We start from the raw sequence: 23,565 nt of genomic DNA on the forward strand, positions 1-23,565 counted from the left end.
TTCACTGAAACTGAAAGAAATGCCGATACAGCCTCAGACAACAAGTTTTTCAGCACTTCCACAATTTGTCCCACCCAGGAAAACGTGCCACCGTGAAATTAATAGGGGAACATTTTGTTTGGCCAAATATGAATACGGACATCCGTAGTTGGACTAAACTTGCATTCCTTGCCAAAAAAAAACAAGTTTACAGGCACACAAAATCACCTTCAGAAACTTTCAGTCTACCAGATGCTAGGTTTACTCATGTTCATATCGTGTTGGTTGGACCCTTACCCACTTCAAAAGGACACACCCACATCCTTACTTATAATCAGTAGATTCAGCAGATGGCCGACAGCAATACCAGTGAAAGACATATCAGCCGCAACAATAGTCAGAGCGATTTTACAAGATTGGATAGCGATTTTCGGAGTGCGCTCCGTAATCACAACAGACAGGGGCTCAGTTTCAATCAACTCTTTTCACTATTTGTTGGGAATAAAGCACATTAAGACTACTGCCTACCACCCTTGTGCAAATGGTATGGTGGAACGGTTTCATAGACAATTAAAAGCATCTTTAGCTATGAACAAAAACAAAGCAGACTGATCAGACAATTTGCCACTCATTCTCCTAGCAATTCGCAACACTGTGAAGGAAGATTTGCAGAGCACACCTGCAGAATTAGTTTTCAGATCAGCACTGATTTTACCAGGAAAATTCTGCAAAAACAATACAAACATTTCCCCAACGACAACTTTTGTAACGGATTTAAAACATAAAATGTCACGATTAAAATTCACCCCAACCAAAAAGCCAGACACGAACATTTTCGTTCCAAGCGATATTCACACCTGTAAATACGTTTTTATCAAGAACGATGCAGTAAGAAAACCACTCTGTCCAAATTATTCCGGACCTTATCAAGTTCTCAACAGAAGTGAAAAGTACTTTACCATTTTAAAAAGAGATAAAAAAAGACACTATTGCAATAGACAGCCTAAAACCTGCATTCATAGACGAACAATTACACATTTCTCCTAGTCCAATACAAGAACATATACACTCACAAACTGACAAAGAAATTACAAAAAACACACCACAAACAACAAAAACAGGTCGAAAAGTTCATTGGCCAAAACATTTCAAACAATACATAACTTATTTAAAAAAAAGATATATACATAAAAAAATATACATAACAAAAACGAAATGCGTTTCTCTTGTATGTATATATATATATATATATTTTTTTTTTTTTTTTTTTTTCTCCTCAGGAGGGGGAGTCTTGTTCGAACATGTTTTTCCTCACATGCACACACCCACATGTACACACACCAACGTATATACACATCCATGTACACACACATTGGTGACGTCACTTCCTGTTTAGTTAAATCCAGACATGCGCAGTCAGAACACTGACCCCGGTATAAAAGTCAACAACAACGTTCAACTCCTTTTTCTTCCCTTTTGCCTTGGTTCGTCAACCAGACAAGTTCGCGTCCACAGCTTGTGGCCTGAAGACACTTCCATATGGCCGACTGCTACCATGCACGCGCGGCTTTACTGAGGTCAACCCTCTCTCTTTCTTTTTCTACATGCTGGACTGCCATTTCTCTTTCTCCTACTTTATTCCTCTTTATCTATGCGCGTAGTCGTCAACGACTGACCTGAACACGTGTTCCACCTAAACCATTTATTTTCTGTTGAAAATAAACATGTTTATTTTATTCAGCAATTGAGTTTTTTTCTTCCTTCCATTCATTTCATTATTTTCTTTTGTAGCGAGTTAGGATTATTATATCCTGGTCCGCAACATACATAACACAGAAAAATGAACCAAATTTTGTTGTTTTTGAAAACTTTCTTGTTATTTCAAATGTCTGCTAAAAAATTCTTCCGCGATGTGACAAATCACCTTACTACGCGCGTCCATGCGTGAACGCATCATGTAAGAATAGCATAAACGATGGCGGTGAGTTGGTACAAAATAGTGCGACGGTTCAGGGGTTAATACCATGCAAACGGTAAATTTGCGACGGGTTTGAATATTAGATTCGTTGTCAGTGACTCTGAAAACCTACAAAAAACAAATTTTATTGGTCAGTGTTCTGTAGTAGTTAAAGTAAACATTTACCTCTGTTTTTAATATGAAAAAAAATGTTGCATGAAAAACTTTCCCGTTCTCATTAATTAAATCGAAACGTTTCCAATTAAAGAATTACGGATATATGTTCTTTCACTTTCTTTATTTACTTTTTTTGATAGTTCTTTCCGGAAGTTTAATTTTTTGTTTATTTCATGGTTCAACCATATTATGATTTCTCCCCTAAATTTTTTGGACAGCAGGTGCGTGAAATAAAATGGTCTCCAATTTTGGCAATAAAGGGTAGAAGCAATTTTTTTTTTTTTTTTTTTTTTTTTTTTTCATAATCTGATTAGTGTCCAATCAACAATAATCCAGTGAAAAAAAATTTCAAAAAACCTATCAGTATAGAAATTACGCATGGGTGATGGTTGTACAACTCCGCCTTTTTTTGTTATATATTTGATTTTTTGCCACTTTTTCGAATCTGTGTATAGTAACACAACCCCGTTATTTCGACAGAAATTGTGTAAAATTGCATTTTTCTTAATGTTATAAAGTAGATACTGAAGTGTTCACACACGGGACATAACTCTGAACGAATATTTTAGATTACTTGTTCATTAGGGGCTGCCAAAAGTCACCACAGAATTATCCCACGATGTAACTTTATTATAAATTAATATTATCAATATAACTTTTGCATCATTTAAAAGAGAAAAATAAACCGGTAATAATTTTTAATTTTTTTCATTGAACGAAAATAATGAAATTGCGAGACGAAAATTGTGTTTACATAATTGCCGCTTTAAAATAACGTTCCCACGTAGTAGACATTCCGAACGTGAAAACATACCTGTATTTAATAAATCTAGCAAAAATCAACTAATGGTCAGATTTTCGTGAAATTTTCAATACTTATCCATTTTAGAATGAAATTACATATAAAATGCAGTTTTCGTAAAATATACGAGGGGAAATATGTTCCCCGCCCCCATTTATTTTTTTCGAAATTCGAACAAAATATATTTAAATCTATTGAAATTTCTATTTATTATGAAACATAAGAGTTCAAATAAGTAAAAAATATTTATATTTTAAAAATTTAAATACACATATTGAACAAAAATTTACCTTGAAGTTGCAATTAAAAAAATTTATATAAACTTAATATTGTTTTTTTGTTTTTAAATAGCGTTTCTATAATCATACATTTTTGGTCATCCGTAGTTAAAAATATGTCAGGCGTCACTTCCGCCAAATGGCTTGTAAACAAAGGAAGGCGAATCTTCAACATTACCCAGATTCGTTGTCAGCGACCCCGAAAACCTATATTACACCAAATTTTATTGGTCGTTATTCTAGTTAAAGTAAACATTTACCAAAATAAATTTTGGGTACTACTTATGTTTTTGTTTTTTGTTTTTTAATAATAACGTTATTTTGAAAACCATTCAGCTGAGGGTGTTTTATAACTATTGTGCTTCCACCTTACAATTTAAAAAAAATAGTACGGTAGCATCTGCCATCGTATATATCCGAGAACAATATATAATGTAAAATTAAACAAAATTTTGGTGCTTATGCGTTTTTGATGCCACGCTATTTTAAAAGTTTTTTTCAGGTAAAATTAAAGTTTCACAATATCTCTTCTTTTTTTTTTTTTTTTTTTTTTTTTTAACGGTACTTGTACAGTTTAGTCAAGACATTAAAAAAATGAAAATATCGAAAAAAGTTTAAATTGTATGTATCCGTTATAGAACTAAGTTCTCCAAAAAAAAAAATCTTCACTTAATTTCATCAAGTAGTTTTTTTTTTACAGCGGAAAAACACGTTTATATATATATATATATATATATATATATATATAAACAATAATTAAAAAGAAAATTAATTTAAAAACAGAAACATAAAAAATAATATAATTAAAAAAAAAAAAAAATGATAAAAAAATTATACAAACGTTTAAAATAGGAATGTATGGATGCACGTCTGGAAAAAAGAAAGAAATCTGACACCCCTACCTCCTTTTACTATCATGACTTCATTTTGAAACGGCGTTTTGATTGGCTGAGATTTTGGGCTTCCGTATATTCGTGTTTACAAACTTTTATCGGTTGCGTTTTGCCGAACGGTATTACTTTTTTAGAGCTAATTAAGCTGTATTTTGTATAAACAAAGTGTTTTTTTGTTTTTTTAAATTTAATTCAATATCTTAGGACTTTACTAATTATCTTTGAAATAGTCACAGAAAACTAATATTTATCTTTTAAAGGATTTTTACAATGAATTTATTTAACTTCAAAATTTAGCTGAATTTGGTTAGCTCGCCATGAAAACATTTTCATAAGTTTTTTTGTTTTTTTTTCAAGTATACAAATATTTTTTTCCTTTGGGAAATTAACTTTAGCCTATAATCTTTCAAATACAATCAAAAAGTAGTCGAAAACCTACAAAAAAAAAAGTTATGATAAATCGGTGTTTAAAACTAGGTCCCCCTATTTTTGCCCGACCAACTTACTTTGTTTTTTTGTTTTTTTTTTTTTTTGGGGGGGGGGGTCACATTAACTTCATCAATTACAAACTTAACTTTTAGATGAAAAAAAAAAAAAATTTTTATAACTTTTATCGTTGGAGATCAGTTTTTTATTATAACGTTTTACTAAATTGAACACATACTTTGTGACCATCGCCGAGAATATTACAACTCACATGACCGGTGATTATTCCCGTTTAAAAAAGGTTAAGATAAATTTAAGAATTTAACAGAAGAAAAAGAATATTCACATAGAATATTTCTTGTGTATGAGAAAAAACATCGAAATTTGGAATAGCATTTTCCGCCGTCATGTGACGCTTCTTCTCTGCATGGCTTCAACATGGAACCATTTAATGATCCCGAGACATATTTTACTCTTCTTTTTATTCGGCACCAGTAGGCTTCTATGTTGTTTCTATTTACTTGCCTCCCCACGAGGGTAGAGTTAAACACACGGTCGGTTTTTAATGTGGGGAAAATCCAGCTCCCCAAAAAGGGGCACTCTGGATAGGAACAAAAATAAAAATTGCCTCAGTCTGGAAGGATTTCTCCTCCCGTGATCGAGGACAGAAAAGGTGGAGTGCAGTATCAAACGAATATTTCACTGATTTTGTTTATTGTTCGAAAAAATTACAAGTGATGTTAAAAAATTCATAAATTACAAACAAGAAACTTAGGCATGAAGCCCTTAAATTTGGGGAAAGGAGGATGGGTGCAGGGTCTTTCGAAAAGGTCTATAGAACTTTGGCACCAGTCACCATAATACCATATTCACACCATGGAATTAAACCTACTTAATAAATTCTGCAAGCGTTTTTATAAAAATTATGTACATGTGTGTGTGTATATATATACATCTTTTTTTGTTTTAAAAAAAAAAAGTTAATTCGAAGAAGTCTTTGAATTTGATATTGTAAAAAAAATTGTGGTAGGGAGTAGGGAAGAGCTAACAAAAAAAAAAAAAGTTTTTTTTTTTTGTTTTTTTTTAGCTCTTCCCTACTCCCTACCACAATTTTTTTTTACAATATCAAATTCAAAGACTTCTTCGAATTAACTAAGCTCAAACCAGGCCTAGGGACAAACAAATTCAACTTGCCTCCTCCCTTGAGGCTTGCATTCACTAACATCTAATTTAGCTGATGTTGAAGCATTTCTCCTAACAAATACCCCAGATATCTTAGCACTAAACGAGACTAACCTACACTCCTTCATCCCCTCTAACTACTTTAACATGCCTGGCTATCTCCTACTCTGCCGTAAGGACTCTGACAGACATATGCACGGACTTGGAGTCTACATTCGTAACACCCTCCCCCTGACTGACTAGCGAAACAAACCTAGAAATGGACAATCAAGCCTTTATGTGCTTTAGACTAAACATACAACACAACATTAGCTACTTTTATTTTCTCTACCGCTCTCCCTCGACCCAGGACTGCACCATAATAAACAAAGTCTCTGACAGTATAGACACAGCACTCTCCCTCGACATTAGCACCCAAGTCCATGTATTTGGTGACTTTAATGTTCACCACAAAAACTGGCTTGGATTCTCTACTCACACAGATGCAGCGGGCAGCACAACACATAGTTTTGCTATATCTCACTCCTTATCACAAATAGTTACGTTTCCAACCCGTTTCCCTGACCAGCAAGAACAACAAGCATCACTTCTAGATCTGTTTCTGACTACAGTTTCCGAGGATTGTACAACAAATGCTGACAGCCCACTCGGGAACGCTGACCATGCAGTGATAATGGTAGAAATCGCCCTAAATTCTAGACCCAAAACTGAAGAGCCAGTGCTCAAAACGAGATATGGGAAGCCATCAGAGATCTTATCAGAGATGCCCCATGGGGAAATATTTTTTCTCTTTCTGCTGAACAGTGCGCAAATGAGACCACTGAATGGTTCAAAACCGCATGCGGAAATTTTATAGCAAGCCCCACTCTCCCCAATGGTTTACTTCGACTTGCGCAACTGCCATTGCTCAAAGGCAGCATGCATACTGCAGATTTAACCGACATAAGTCCAGTTCAAACAAACAGAAGTACATAGAAGCTAGAAATAACGTTAAGAAAGAAATAGCGACCGCCAAGAGAGAATTTACTGAAACCACTAAAAAACGCATCGAAGCACAAAAATTGGGAAATCGTGACTTCTGGAAAATCTACAACAGTGTAGTAAATAATGGGCAATCAACAATTCCCCCACTAACCAACAATCACGAGGTTGTTTACTCAGCAATCTATAAAGCTAATGTGCTTGCTAGCCGGTTTGCCTCGAACTCCACACTGGACCCTTCCAACCACCCCCTGCCTGACTTTCCTTTGCGGACAGACGCCACGCTAGATGATCTAAAAATCACCCCTGCTCAGGTACATGCTATCATAAAAAATCTTAACACTTCAAAAGCATGTGGACCTGATCTCATCCCAGCTGTGCTATTAAAAAAGTGCTCAGCCGAAGTAGCTCCAGTTCTCTTCAAACTCTACAACAAATGCCTTAATGAATCCTGCTTTCCGGGCTGTTGGAAAACCGCTTCTGTGGTACCAATATTCAAGAATTCTGGCGAAAGAACTGACCCATCAAATTATCGCCCTATTAGCCTCCTCCCACTTTTCGCCAAAATATTTGAGACCATAATTAACCATGCTCTAGTCCATCACCTTACAGATGCTAAACTTCTGACTGACAAACAATATGGATTTAGACAAGCCCATTCCACAGCTGACATCCTCACTGTAATCTCTGAACGTATATACCATTCACTGGACAAAGCGGGGGAGGGCAGAGCCTGTAGCTCTAGATATATCTAAGGCTTTTGACAGGGTATGGCACAAGGGTCTCCTCAGGAAAATTAAATCATACGGTATCACTGGTAGAATACTTAACATAATTAAATCCTTCTTAGATAAGAGAAAAATCCAGGTTGTCCTCGACGATCGAACATCTAAACAGTGTGATATAAATGCGGGAGTGCCTCAGGGGTCTATTCTTGGACCTCTATTGTTTTTTTGTTTGTTTTTTTTTTATTATATTTTCACCCCAAACAAGGCACATTGCCACTTTAATGTAGGGGGCTACTATCAGGGGAAACATCTACTGGGGTACTATGTAGGGATTAGGGCAGCGAGATGTTGGTTCACGTTGCACTTGAACTTATGCTTGTCAGTACAGTTGGGGAAGCAGTGACCTGGAATGGAATTCCAAAGCCTAGCAGTTCTGGGGAAGAAACTACTGGAGTAGAAAGATCTTTTACATCTAGAGATCTCTGCAGTGTGGGGGTGGGATTTTGCAGCTTGTCGGGTCTGTCGAGGGTGTTCACGTCGTGGGGGCACAAGTGCTTGCAGTTCTTCAGAGCATTCACCATTATAATACTTGTAGAACAGGCAGAGGGAAACAACGTTTCGACGATGGGACAGAGGCTGAAGTTTAGATGCCAGTTTAGGGCCTATTAGATTTGCGACTCTCTTTTGAACCCTGTCAAGGAGCGAGAGACTAGTAGCCGATGCACCGGCCCAAATATGACAGCAATACTCCATACATGGGCGAATAGTGGCCTTATAGAGGTACAGGATACTTTCGGGTGTTAGAAGTTTTCTAGCACGGTAGAGAGAGCCCACCTTCCTCGCAGTGGCCCTGGCAATGCCCTCGATGTAATTGTTCCAACTCATGTTTACTGTGAACGTTAGGCCAAGGAGCTTGAAAGACGTACTCTCAGATAAAGAGTTGTTGGCCATTGCTATAGGTGGTAGAGAAGGTTTCTTGTAATTATTGAATGAGACCAGTTTTGTCTTGGTGGCATTGAACGTTACCATCCATTTTTGTCCCCATTCCACTACTGATTGGAGGTCATCCTCTAGTGTTTCTGCTATTACTTTAGATATATGTTCATTTGTTTTCCTGTCATGCCTGCTATAGAGTGTGGTGTCATCAGCATATATACCCATCTCAGAGGCAATTTTGTCGGAGGTCATTTATGAATATCAGGAACAGCAGAGGACCAAGGATAGATCCCTGGGGCACTCCCGCATTTATATCATATTGTTTAGATGTACGACCGTCGAGGACAACCTGGATTTTTCTCTTATCTAAGAAGGATTTAATTATGTTAAGTATTCTACCAGTGATACCGCAAGATCTAATCTTCCTGAGGAAACCCTCATGCCATACCCTGTCAAAAGCCTTAGATATATCTAGAGCTACCGCTCTGCCCTCTCCCGCTTTGTCCAGTGAATGGTATATACGTTCAGAGATTACAGTGAGGATGTCTGCCGTGGAACGGGCTTGTCTAAATCCATATTGACGGTCGGTCAGAAGTTTAGCATCTGTAAGGTGCTGGACTATAGCATGGTTAATTAAGGTCTCAAATATTTTGGCAAAAAGTGGGAGGAGGCTAATAGGGCGATAATTTAATGGGTCAGTTCTTTCGCCAGAATTCTTGAATACTGGTACCACAGAAGCAGTTTTCCAACAGCTCGGAAAGCAAGATTCATTAAGGCATTTGTTGTAGAGTTTGGAGAGAACTGGAGCTACTTCGGCTGAGCACTTTTTTAATAGCACAGCTGGGATGAGGTCGGGTCCACATGCTTTGGAAGTGTCAAGGTTTTTTATGATAGCATGCCCCTGAGCAGGGGTGATTTCCAGATCGTCTAGCGTGGCGTCCTGATATTTATTAATGACCTCCCCGACAAAACTGCCTCTGAGATGGGTATATATGCTGATGACACTACACTCTATAACAGGCATGACAGGAAAACAAATGAACACATATCTAAAGAAATGGCAAAAACACTAGAGGATGACCTCCAATCTGTAGTGGAATGGGGACATAAATGGATGGTCACATTCAATGCTGCCAAGACTAAACTGGTTTCCTTCAATAACTACAAGAAACTTTCTCTGCCACCAATAGCAATGGCCAGTGACTCCCTGTCTGAGAGTACATCTTTCAAACTGCTTGGCCTAACGTTCACAGGAAACATGAGCTGGAACAATTATATTAAAAACATTGCCAGGGCTGCTGCAAAAAAAGGTAGGCTCTCTCTACTGTGCTAGAAAACTAGTGACACCTGAAAGTATCCTGTATCTCTATAAGGCCACCATTCGCCCATGTATGGAGTATTGTTGTCACATCTGGGCTGGTGCGTCTACTAATAGTCTCTCACTCCTAGACAAGGTTCAAAAAAGAGTCGCCAATCTGATAGGCCCTGAACTGGCATCCCTCTGCTTGTTCTACAAGTATTTTAATGGTGAATGCTCTGACGAACTGCAGACACTTGTGCCCCCACTACGCAGACACCCTCGACAAACCCGACAGACAGCTAAATCCCACCCCCACACAGTAGAGATCCCTAGATGTAAAAGATCTTTCTACTCCAGTAGTTTCTTCCCCAGAACCTCTAGACTCTGGAATTCCATTCCAGGATCCTGCTTCCCTAACTGTACTGACATGCAGAAGTTCAAGTGCAACGTGAACCAACATCTTGCTGCCCAAATTCCTACATAGTGCCCCTGTAGTTGCTGACCCTGATAGTAGCCCCCTACACCAAAGTGGCAATGTGCCTTATTTGGGGTGAAAATGTAATAAAAAAAAAAAAAAAGAAAAAAATTGCCCACTGTTTTCCAGGAACTGAAAACAAGCAAGACGGTCTCTAGTTAGAATGGGGGTGATTTATTAGAGGATGTGCGAAGAAAATATTAGGGTAGGAAAGTGTGAGTGGAAGGGGAGAAGACCGGTGGGGATGGGTAAATGAAAGATGTATGGGCTGGGTAAACTCGGGGGTTCTCTAGTACCAAAACACAAAGCAAGAACAGGATTTCATTTGTTCCATCAGCCAAGAGTCTTTTTAAGGACTATGCTATTATACGGGATGGGTTCTGAAGTACCTAGGACTGCCTGTGCCATGTTATACGGAGGGAGTACAAATTCAATCAAACCTGGCTCCTCAACAGATGCATAAACTAGTGTTATATATTCACCTCTTATTGAAATCCATTTAAGGTAACCTCGTCCAATTGTATCTGATTTACACTTTAAGCAAATGTTAAAAGTAAACAATCGGATCCTGATCTCGAACAGATGTCCCCTCGTAGATCTTTTTGAGGCAGGTGATCCAAATCGCCATTCTTGCTATGGCTAGGATGGCCAGAAAAAAAACATTGTTTTCTCCCCGGACAGCACCGGATCAATATTGTCTATGATGTATGTGGCATCAAGGAAAAGCAGGCGCTCGGCGTTAATACAAGCCATTACCTCTTTGACATACTCCATGAGTCCCCCAAAGTTGGTTGCAATAGAAAAAGACATGCTCGGCCATTTCAATTTCATAGTCATTGCAGCACAGACACCAGGGAGCAATATCCCTGTCTGCTTTGTGAAGTTTGGCAAAGAGGGGCAATGCGATATCACATCTACCTCTGAACTCTATGTTTAAAAAGAATGTGTCCTCTATAGTATCAGACCTAACGAAATGGTTAATTGTAGGTTTAGACTGATGCATACCCTCCAAAAATTCCAGCAAAAACCTTACAGCCAGCAGTGGTTCTCTCCAGAATGTGCTACTACCATTGTGCACAGAAATCACGTTCTCCATTGCTTCCAACATAACAGATATACTGAGACTAAAGCCACTTTCAGGACTGCCAGCAACCACTGTAAAAGAGTAATAAAGAACGCAAGAGAGTTGTATGCTCAGTCGATTAAGTTCAAAGTATCTGAGCAGTGGCTTGGTTCCCATCAGTTTTGGCAAATAGCGAACAGGGACCTGAACAGAAGTGTGTCCGAACCATCATCAATGGACCTGAGGTAATCTTGTCAGCATCAGACAAAGCCAAACTCTTTGCCAAGAACTTTGCAGCCAACTCTACCCTATGCAACCAAGGCTGTCAACTCCTTGTATTTCCTCCGGTATCAGAAAACATGCTATGCAACATACAAATATCTGTGCGTAATGTTGCCAAGTTAATCAAAAACCTTGATTCCAGTAAAGCAATTGGCCCTGATGGTATTCCAATTATAGTGCTGAAAAACCTTCAATCAGAACTAGATCCCATACTTTCAAAGCTGTTTAAGCATTGTCTTAAGGAGAATTGCTTCCCAACACCCTGGAAAACCTCATCAGTATGCTCCGTATTTAAGAATTCAGGTGATCAGTCATCTTTCTCTCAATACAGACCAATAAGTCTCCTGTGCGTTATGAGTAAGTTGAATCTGTGTTAAATAGAGAAGTAGTCAACCACCTCAGCAAAAATAACCTTCTTAGTGACATGCAATATGGTTTCCGTTCTGCTAGATCTACAGCAAATGTGCTAATTGTTATATCTCATAGGATTTGATGATGGCTTCCTTTCTAGGGCAATTGCTCTTGACATATCAAAGGCCTTTGATAGGGTATGGCATAAAGGTATACTTCACAAGATTTCCAACTATGGTATAACTGGAAATGTCTTAATTATTAAATCATTTCTCTCTGATAGGCTCATAAGAGTAGTGGTTGATGGGCAGAAATCAGAAGCCCACAGTATTAATGCTGGAGCCTCTCAGGGGTGCATTCTGGGCCCAACTCTCTTCCTGATCTACATCAATGATCTTCCAAATCACATTCTAAGATAATTTGTAGACATTTATGCTGAGGATACTATCATCTATAGCAACACATCAAAGGCTGTAAATGACCAAGTTTTCTCTGATTCTCCCTCCTCTGATCTTGAGCACGTGGTGCAATGGGGAAAGAGGTGGCTGGTTACTTTTAATGCATCTAAAATCAAGCTTCTATCTTTACATCATCAATGCTTTGATCCCCATCTGGCATCAATTGAAATAAATTGCTCTTGTCTAGGAGATGTCCTATGTTTTGACAAGCTTCTGGGCTTGACCATTACTCCTGATCTAAAATGGAGCGCATACATCACTGGAAAAATGGTGGGTTCCTTCTACTGCTCCAGTAGATATCTCCCTGCTGATGCAGTTCTCTACCTGTATAAGAGCCAGGTACGTCCAAGGATGGAGTACTGTTGCCACATCTGGGCAGGAGCTGCTAGAAAGATCTTATCCTGTCTTGACAGAGTTCAAAATAGCTTCGTAGCCTTGTGGGAGATGCCGTTTTCTCTTCCCTGAACTTCTTTTCCACAGAAAAGGCGTTGCAAGCCTGTTTTTACTTTATCATTATTTTCATGGCAAGTGCTCGTCTGAGCTCCAATTTATGGTCCCCCCTCACCAAACTTTGGCAAAAACACTCGTCTAGCTGAAACCATTGTCAATAATTCCCCCCCCCTCTTTATCTGTTCCTAAACCTAAACATAGATTTCATGGACAATGCTTCTTTCTTGGAACTGCACGCCTGTGGAACTCTGTTCAGTTTTCCTGCTTTCCAGCTACAATTTGGTCGTCTTCAAGTCCAACATAAACAAATTCTTGTTGAGTAATCCAATTTACCAAATTTCCACTACAAACAATTACTACAATATTATCCCATTAACCCTTTTCCTTGAGTGGCCTCCAGGCCTTGATAAGTGGTGACTCCTATGTAAAAAAAAAAAAAAAAAAAAAAAAAATATATAAAATAATTCCATCTTTTATCTCACTCTCTAGATTTCATGTGGCAAAATTAAAAAATCCGAAACTTAATGATAGTTCGAAAAAAAAAACTATGTTAGCATTTACAAGACTACATAAAGTTCATTTAGTAAATTTCCATGTTTTGACGACTAAGTGAAGAATCAACTTTATAAGGGTTTAATTTTTTTTTTTTTTTTTTCATAAGCGATATATATATATATATTACCTACATAAACCCCAAAGTTAAGAAACAATGAGGTTGGCCAGTACTAGATGGGTGACAATTTTGGGAATGCTAGATGCCATATGTGTTAGAGACAACTCCTGCATGTAGTATCATGCTTGGTCGTCTTGACTCGATCTTGTCATCAGGACCAACTGTTTCTGGACGACAGTGTTGGTAGATGCAAGTCCCTTACACTTTAAACTAAGTCAAGCGCAAATCACAGCACCACCAGATAATTGACAAACCAGTGATGTTCCTATTTACTTGTCTCCCCAGGAGGGCAGAATTAGACACATGATTGGTTTTTAATATGGGGAAAATCAGGCTCCCCAAAATGAGCTAAGAACAAAAATTAAAATTGTCTAGAAAGATTTCTCCTTCATTGAACGAGGAAAGGATAGGTTAAGTGTAGCATCAGAACAGAACACTTTGATCTTAGCCCCAAAACCAGTGATGTTTGTGGTCTTCATCAACAATGGATGACATAGCCTCCCCCCTTTATCATTTGTGGTCACTCAGGGTATAAAAAAATATTTTAACTACTGTTAAAATATTTTTTTAATGTAACCAAGTAGGCAAATACCCTTTTTTTAATAATTGAATTAAATTATAATTTTTAATTAATTATAATTTGCCATTTATGTTATTATATTATTATTATATTAGATTATTTTCGCTTTGTATTTTTTCTTTTACACTAATTTCTCTCAAGCTTTAAATTTTTTAGTAAAAACCTGTAAATAAAATAAACTAAAACTGCTTTGTTTTTTGATATTTTTGTTTTATTCTTTCAGAATTATTAATTTTATTTTATTCGTTTATTTTAAAAAATTGAATGTATTTTTAATTTCATGATTACAATCTTGGCCTTTTGATCAAGATCAAAGTGTAGTATCTGTTCTTCAGATGCTGCACTTCCATTTCTTGTTCTCTTTCGGTGAAGGAGCAGTCCTTCACGACTGAGACAATTTTTTATTTTTGTACCTTTTCTCCACGTTAAAAAACGACCCTGGTGTCTAACTCTGTCCCGCATTGTAAATAGGTACAATCATTTTCCCTTTTGTAATCTGTGAGAAACAGTTTTATATGGTTTATCGAACAAGTTATACTTGTTCGATAAACCATATAAAATTGGTTTTTCCCCAATTTTTTATTGCATAATTTGTGAAAGACTTTCATTAGAATTTGTAATTTTGGAAATGGGGATAGATAACAACTGTAATACAAACAAATGTTTGTAAGCCTTATGGTTTAGCATAGCTGAGGTAATATCATAATGAAAATTGTCAAAAGAAATTATATTTTTAACAAATGTGCAATTTATCGATTTCTTTTTTTGTATCGATTCTTCAAAGCAGTTCCTATTTAATGGTATATTAGCAATATCAGGCTCACTAAAAGAAAATTAATTTACTTTTCAAAAATTTAAAGTAGCTTTTTTTGTAAAAATAATGAAAATATATATATTAGATATATAATTTAAAAAAAATTTTTTTTTTGCTAATTTGAAAGATAATTAACATATTCAATGAATTTCACACTTGAAAACACAAAAGATGAAAAATTAAACATCGATTATGAAAAAAAGTAGGCAAAAAAAAAATATTTTTAAACATCGATTATGAAAAAAAATACACTGTTATAAAGTTAATTCTTCACTTAATAATTGGTGAAAATTTCGTATTGGTTTTGAGTTTTGGTAGATTTTTAAAGAGATTCTGTCAAAAAATACTTGCTCTGTTTTGGCTGTGCCTATATACATACAATTAAACTTTGTATTCAAGTTTGTTTGAATTGAATATTTTTTTAATTTTTTTCCAATGCTAAAATAGGACATTACTGTGATATTCATTTGCAGCATACTCAAATACCTGTAAAAGTCACAGAGAAAGTAAACCCCCTTTTTTTTTTTTTTTAAGCAGGAATAATCACTGACCACATGAAAGTCGCAAAATTTTTTTCTGTGATGATCACAAAGTATGTGTTCAATTTAGTAGAATGTTATAATTGAAAACTGATCCCCGACGATAAAAGCCATAAAGATTTTTTTTTTTTTAATCTGAAAGGTAAGTTTGTGATGAGATTAACGTGAAAAAAAGAAAAAGTGTAAATTGTGGAATGTAGAGGGGGGGGGGTCAATTTTCTAAACGTTCACCAGTCACTTTTTCAAGAGGGTCCTTTTTTAAATTGTTTTTTTTTTTTTAAATCGTGCATATATATATATATATATATATATATGATGCCTGCTGTAATTTATTTAAAAATTCAAATTATTTCATAAAAATATTTTAATTCAATAAATGTTATCATAATTTGTTTTGATGTTACCAATACTTTATCTGAAACTCTTTGCATTGTTTTCCCTTTAAATTTTTCAAAAATGAAAACAAAAAATATTAATCTTTAAACCAAAAATGCGCAAGTTCCCTTATGTTTTTTGTCATTTCCTCCTTTCAATTAGCCGAGAAGTACATTTTATTGCATTTTCAAACAGTTGTGTATATTTGTTGGCTTTTTTGTTTCACCTAAAAAGACGCATCAAACTTTCATGATTTTTGGAAAACTGTTCATTAGCCATTGCAAAATCTAACTCTAATCACATTGTATCATATACATATATAGATAGTATTCATATTGAAATAATAAAAAACACATTTTCAAGCATGACACTGATGCATGAGAAAATGTTTTGTTTTAGATAAACAAATGAACCATTTAATAATCAACTTTTTTTACTATTCAAACCATACATTACAGACAGTTTAAATATTTCCAAAGTTTCTTTCTAAGTATCACAAACTTTTCTTTAATGTATAAAAGAATTGAGCAACAACATTAGGGAAATTGATTATGTGGTGAAAGTAATGCAGAAAGTGACTCACACGAGCGTGTGCGCCTCTCTCTCTATCCTATTGGGTAATGAGGGAAAGAAAGAGAAAGAAAAGATCTTCGTTTGTTGAAGACTCAATAATATACATATGGCATTAAGTTGCATAGGACAGCAACTGCTATGAAAAGGATGAGTTGGAAGCACAAGGTGGTTTTTAGTTTTTTGACAGTTGAGAGAGACAGAACGGATAGTGAAAATTACAGGTGAAGTTAGTTGTGGGAAAGCAGAAGTTTAAACAAATATTTTTCTTTATTTAATTTCCTTTTTCTTTTCTTTTTTTTTTTAATTCAAGCTATTTTGGAGTTATTAGAATTATGGCGTTGAGTCAATTCGACATTTGGCTAATCCCCAAACTCAGCGGCGCAGCAATGGACACTCCAATAATGGAATGGTTAGAGGATCTAGAGTTGACTTGTGAGCTGTGCGAAATAAGCAAGGTGGAGCGAGTTCTGCCACTATGATTGAAAGGTATGGATCAGCTGCTTAAGAATAACAATGAGATTGAGGAAATCAAACATGCCCATGAACACATGCCTTATGCCTATGCTGCAACCAGAATAGAGGAGCCAGACTTCAGTGCCGACTTTAATGAGTAGAATAAGGTTTGGATGGCATTGTGGAAGTAGTCAAGCAATCAGTCACCTAATGGACTCACCAACAAGGTACCTGATTATCCGAAGTCTGACCAAATTCAACATGAATACTGTTATAAATTGAAAACTTGGTCGTGGACTTTTGTGAACTAAATGAACACGTCAAGCCCTTACTGGGGAGAACTTGAATGCCTACTAGACACTATCCTCGAGTGTCTAAGGTCTCTCTGTACAGGGGTTTGTCAGAAAAATCTGGCATGAGGATACTTTTCCATAGAAGTAAACCCTGACCAAATATTCAAACTCACATAGTATTCGCAGCCTAAATAAGATCTCCTCACTACGGCTCCCCCACAGCTTTCCCGAGGAATGGTGCACCTTCTCCAAGTGATATTACCTCAAGTAATAGCACGAAGCTGGATACTCCACCAGACTTGATAAATTCTTGTCCTGGAATCCAGTAAGACCATGAGACCAACATGAAAGATATACTACAACATATAAAAATGGTTAATTGGGGAGAGAAAAATTATGTTCTCAATTTCTTTACTAACTCATTGTTTAAGAGATAAAGAATTTTAATGTAACATTTGAATATCTATGTATCTCATATAGAGTTCAAGTGTTAGCCCCTGGTTGTGGGTCCCTTGATTTCTGAGAACTTCGACTGAAGTAAAATAAAACAAAAACGTCATGGTCTCTGAAAGAAATAAACATTATACCGGTTGTGATAGGAGCAACTGGCTTAATAAAAAAGAATCTTCATAAATACTTAGAAGCAATCCCTGGAAGACTAAGCTGTAATGAAATACAGACAGCAGCCATAAAGGGAACAGCATCTATTCTTAAAAGAGCCCTCGGATATAAATTTAAATCATAACGGAATCAAGTGTTAGCTTCAGGAAGGAGCCCCTTGATCTCTTCAAACTTACTGAAGTAAAATAAAAAAAATAAAAAAAGACACATGCAGATGTCTGCGCACAAAAGCTAAGAGATTGGAAGTGGAAAGATTCCAATGTGTTGTTAACCTTTGAAGGGCATATCTACAAGTGCATGTGCATAAATCCTTATGGCTGTACCAGACTGATCTTCAAAGGAAAGAGGTACTGCTTGATGTGCATGAATTTTGGCTCAATGTAGCACCTGCCATTATGCGAGTTATTGTTGAAGCTACACTCTCGAGGAAAAATGATATTAGGCAGGCAAGATTGATGTACACTGAGGATGTATTTATCAATTAAGATGTGGTTTCTGCAACCAAAGTGAAACGGCATTTGGCCAATTTTGGATTGGCAAGCAAAGAACCAAAATGTCTGCTGAACGGTGCGAGGATGTTTGGCCTATCAGTTCGGGAACGGGGCAACAGTCTGATATGGGAACAAGGAAATGAGGTTCCCAGCATGCCCTGTGTTATTACCCGATGAAGTGTATTGGGTACTTCCCAGTGATTAAGTGGCTCAGGGTAGCTGCAACATTCGTTAAAAGAAGAGTAGTGGATGCAACAAAAGGTTGGGATGACAATGTGACTGACAGCCCATTAACAACAATGCAAGCTGGTTATGAAAGGAAAGCGATATGCAGCATATAAACCTAGCGCAGCTCGATGCCATCTTAAAAGTGAACATGGCATTGATGTGGGAAGCAACTATACTGCATCTTTACACTGGCTCTGATGACAGGATGTGGCAAGCATCATCAACCACTTAAAACAATCGTGTCTGGGTGAAGACTCCAATTGGATGGTGCACAACCCCTTACACATGCAGTTGCATCACAGGAGTCAAAAGCCCACAGAACGTTCTTGTCAGTGGGATGCCCTGCCATGTAAGCAATCTGCATCCCGTCATGGGCCTGGATACCACAGAGGGCAACAATGACAGCAAGTCCTCAACCCAGAGTGCGAGGTTGATTACTATCAACGAGACACACTGCTATGCTTCTGAAGATGTGCCCGCACCAAATAACATTTCTCCAGATGAGTTATCTGAAGAGGAAGTACCTTTACCTCGAGGGAGCACTAGGCAAAGAAGACTAACTCTGAGGGAAGGAAAGAGAAAGAAAAGATCGTTTATAGAAGCCTCAGTAATATACATATGGCATTAATTTGCATAGGAGGACAGAAACTGCTATGAAAAGGACAAATTGTGGTCCAGAGATCAGTAAATAACCAAAAATCTTATAAGAAAAACCATTACAGTTGTGAAAATGACTCTTGTTATAAATAACGATTGTTATCTGCCTTCACTGAATCATTGTTGATGCTGGAAAAATTATTGTAATTGTAATCAACGTAGCAAGAAGTACTGCTATTAGTAAAATGATCATCACCAGGTAAACAGTGTATCAAGGGATTGAGCCTTCATTGCTGCTGGATAAATTACGTAAAATACAAGTGGACGTTTATATAGTTTTTCAAACATACCTTTCACTGATTGGTTGAGCTGTGGCACATTGATGTTCAATTGGTTGAGATGGATGTGCAGCATGGGATAGAATTGCCTATTTCTGTCACATACACCTGATCTGTCGAGGCGAACTCTTACAGTTAAGAAAATTGAAACATTTAGGCAAAGTGACATTTCGGCTGGATTTGTTTGGAAGCTGATGCATTCTGATATGTTTTTTTGGAATTTAGTTTTATCCAACAATGAAGACTTCAGACTTTTGATAGCCCTAGTGTTGTTTTATTGTGCGATTCAGCTGATTACTTCGAAGGGACTTAGGAAAATAACTGTGAGAGTTATTTTAACTGTGTATGAAGACATACTTGTAGATATTGAAATGTGTTCTGTGTACTTTGTAATTTTACTATTTTGCTGCAGAGTTCTTGAATAAATTGGGTAGTTAAGTTGAAATGAGAGCTTAGGTTTTCCTCAAAGTATTGAACTGGCAAGAATAAATGTATGTACTAAAAACTAGTTTACTTGGTATGCAACTTAAATCTTATTTGACAATATTTTGTACTAGCGGGGGTACTCGGTGTTGCCCGAGTGTTTGTTTCCGGGACGGGGGGGGGGGTTAAAAAATGTTATGGTAGGTAAGTAGGAAGGATCAAACCCGGAGTCATGAGTAAAAGTAGGAAAATAAAGTGTGAAAAAAAACAAAAAAAAAACATCTGCAACGTTAACAGTTTGGCCACCAAGAAAAGTCCATTCCAGTTGTTTAGGAAAAAAAAAAAAAAAAAAAAAAAAAACGACTACGGTAGGTCGGCGCGAACGTGAAAATATGTGAATTGTCCAGCACGCTAACCACTACGCCACAGAGCACTGCAGCTTAGTTTAGTGATTTTAAATCACTTCACATGAAAGAACTACGAAGCCAAACCGGTGTTCTCTTCTCAACTGTTCCTTGTGAACGATCCCCAAACGGTGTTAAGTGGTGGCAGGGGGAGGAGGAATTTATTAGAGAGAGAATATTTTACCACTTCCATTGATCTTAATCGATTTTGGCCGTGACTTCTCAGCAGAAAAAGTATAGAAATCTAAGATTATCGAGGAATTTGAGAAATAATAAGCCTATAACACACCTCAGATATTGTTCTGCCGTTTGTGCATATTATATTTGCATGAAATATCTTGATTTTTAATCCTATTAATGTCAAAATCAGACGGGAAAAAATGAGTTCATTTTATTTATATAGAGATAAAACAACATAATTGTCAATGGAATTAGGTATTCCAAACCAAAATATTGCTTTCATTGTTTCTAAGAAATTTTGATGTGACCATACATATATTTTCAGAACATAAATAATGATACCAAATTTATTCGGAAAGCACAATTAGTAATGAATTATGACTGTTCAAATTGTGTTGGAAATTATAAAATTTGCTGCATTGGGTACATGAGGATGTCCATAACCCATTTGTTCAGAATCCCAAATTTCCAAGTGTATAAGTAAAAATGAGTTATCACGGGTTAAATTGAAGAGAAATCAGTTTGTGGGTGAAAATTTTTGTATGCTAAACTTACTGTTTTATGATACTAATACAGTTAATGGTTTCTGGCCGTGTCGACAGGAAAAATTTTTTTTAATAGCATTCAATTAAGCTTTTGGTGGTTATTTTGATGAATAAGCCATTGAATTTCCAAAATCAAGCTGATTAAAATAGTAATCGGTTGTGATAATTTTTGAAAATTGTAATCTAGTTTCTTAAAATTCTCTTGCAGGTTGTTCACTGTGATTACTATGGCAGTCAGCCATCTGTATATCAACAGTAGTCTATAGGTATTGAAAAGGTCCTATAATATTTATGTGTAGCTATAGGGCACCAACATTAGTGAAGATACTGAAAACTGCAACTGTATTGTCCTTGTCATTTATATAACATATCTACTAAATTTTGAGGTACAATTGATGTATATTTATCAAAGTTATTGTTCATTGTAGTTATAAGTGGATTGTGATCTATGTAAATTATAAAATGTCGGCCTTTAGGCACATGGCAGAAATACTTGTGCACTTGTAATTCTCTTCAGAAAACAGACTTTGCTTGTATAGATAACAATTTTGCTGAGAAATAGGCGATTAGCTTACTGTATATGTATGTATAAATTGAATTTCTGGAAGACGATTTTAAGGTGATTTTTGAGGGGTCGACTTATACGTAGGTAATGTTTTTGGAAATGTTGTTAAAGAGCGACTTGGTGCTCAATCATAACATAGAAAATGCCATTTTGCTTGTGCACTCTGTATATACCGGTAATCCTAGTAATTAATCGCACTCCTTCCAAACCCCATTGCAGTATGTTTGCCAGCATGTAAGCACATGTGCGGTTTTTCAGTGGGAGGTTTAATAATAATTGGAATAGCTCTCGCAATGCTCACTTTCTAGAAGTGGCTATAGCTCGATATGATGTGATGTGATGATATGATAGGTTGTTTAGTAGGTTTGGAAATGTAGTGTTTACGATATGTTATTCTCTCCTAAGTTCAACAAGTTTGAACAATTTCATGACAACTATTTAATGACACCATTTAATGGCACTTAACACATGCATTCACATTATTATGGTATGTTACGGCTCGTGCAATGTATGTGTTTACATCATTATTATTGACTGTTAAAATATCTGTAGTGGAATGACATTACTTAAATCCATACTGTTTGTCAAAGAGATTAGCTTTTGCAAGGTGGTGCACTAGTGCTTGATTAATTAAGGTTCCAAAGATTTTTAGCAAAGAGGGGGGGGGACTGACAGGGCTATAATTGAGTCAGTCCTTTCACCATAATTCTTGTACACTGGTACCACAGAGGCCATCATCCAGCTATGGGGAAGCAAGATTCAGCAAGGCATTTATTATAGAGCTTGGAAAGTATGGGAGCTAGCTCAGCTGAGCAAATTGGTTACCAATTTTACTGTCATTGTCTGAGATGCCATTGAATTTGTATTGATCTATTGGCAGGCTGTTTTGCTGTGTTGTATATAACTTGAGTTGTGGGTAAGATTTCTATAGAAACTGCAAAGACATTTGATCTGTGAAATGTGTTACCACAAAATTGTCTCCTTGAGGGCTACAAAATGGTCATTTTCAAATCTAAACCATCCATTAGAAACCGTCTACTTAAGTCATCAGATTTTGTTCATTCCATTTATTATTTTCAATCTTCTTGTAATATTCATTTTTCAGTTGTCAATCCAGTTAACCCTTATCAAGTGAATTTCAGCCATCAGGTGAATCAGTAGTAAAAAAGAAATGATCGTAATTTGTGTGTCGTTTGTCAGTGACAATTACAAACCAATATACAGTGTGGAAATAGGCGAGATCTTTTTAATTTCAATCTGGGATATCTTAGTTTTGTAAAATTTGGAAGTGAACAAAATTTAATCTTTTCTTATAATTATTTTTGTTATTGATAATCCTTTTTTCTCTTAAGGCTATTTTAAGTTAGGTCACTATTTTTGATAATTGTCGTTTTAGTTTTCATGTGAAAAAATGTTGGTGTTTTACATATTTCATGTGCATAAATTTTTATGACCATAAATATTAAAAATAGTCCTGTTTAAAAAAAAAATTTTTTTAAATAAAAATGGGACACTTCTCAATATTGTGAACTTAAATAGGATTTCAAAAAGTTGTAAAATGAAATAACGAAGAAATTCAATTTTAAAATTTTCAAAATGATATACTGACAGATTTTTTAAGAATCATATTACTATGCTGATAAATCCAGATGCTCATGTATAAAAGTGACTGTACCTAACACTAATGAAGTAAACAAAACATCAACTCCATGCAACATGACCGAATGAACAATAAAATGTCAACAAACCGCTTGTTTCATTATGGATGTATCAAGTTTTTAGGTAAGCTTTTTTTTTTTTTTTTTTTTTTTTTTAATTTAAAAATTGTGTAATGTACATAGCACATAGAAATAATAAATTAGAATGTATTTTTATGCATTCAACAGACTACTATTCTCATCTGGGTTGTTATATTCACAATGTTTCAACAGAGGTAAACTTGGGCCTTCAAGTGCCATTTTTTTTGAACTTGAACCTATACAGAATTTCTATTTGAAACCTTTATTTAAGCCATGTGGGTAGATTCTTCTCATTCTATAAGCCATGATTGGATAGAAGTATTGTAATTTAACAATGTTCATACCCATAACATAATCTTTGCAATGAACAAGTGTTGTCTAGTTCAAGCAAGTTCAAACAAGTAAAGAAATTACAG

The 23,565-nt window shown here is 36.1% G+C and overlaps 1 protein-coding gene across 8 annotated transcripts in view; it reads left to right on the forward strand.

Moving 5' to 3' along the window:
- LOC145293816 (protein cereblon-like) overlaps nt 1-23,565 on the forward strand; it is a 106,666-nt gene that overhangs the window by 40,848 nt on the left and 42,253 nt on the right. For 2 of the 8 annotated variants that reach the window (XM_080140436.1, XM_080140432.1), the window contains exon 1: nt 17,064-23,192. The exons of the other annotated variants lie outside the window; for them this stretch is intronic. Coding sequence is in view for 1 of the 2 variants with exons in the window: in XM_080140432.1 (XP_079996558.1) it covers nt 23,120-23,192 (73 nt within the window). In the remaining variant the exon portion in view is untranslated. Of the gene's footprint in view, nt 1-17,063; nt 23,193-23,565 lie in introns of those variants that run through there. 8 annotated transcript variants of the gene reach the window in all.

Source organism: Euprymna scolopes, chromosome 15, assembly GCF_053919585.1.
Source record: "Euprymna scolopes isolate OS-2025 chromosome 15, ASM5391958v1, whole genome shotgun sequence".
In the NCBI taxonomy this organism is placed as follows: Eukaryota; Metazoa; Mollusca; class Cephalopoda; order Sepiida; family Sepiolidae; genus Euprymna; species Euprymna scolopes.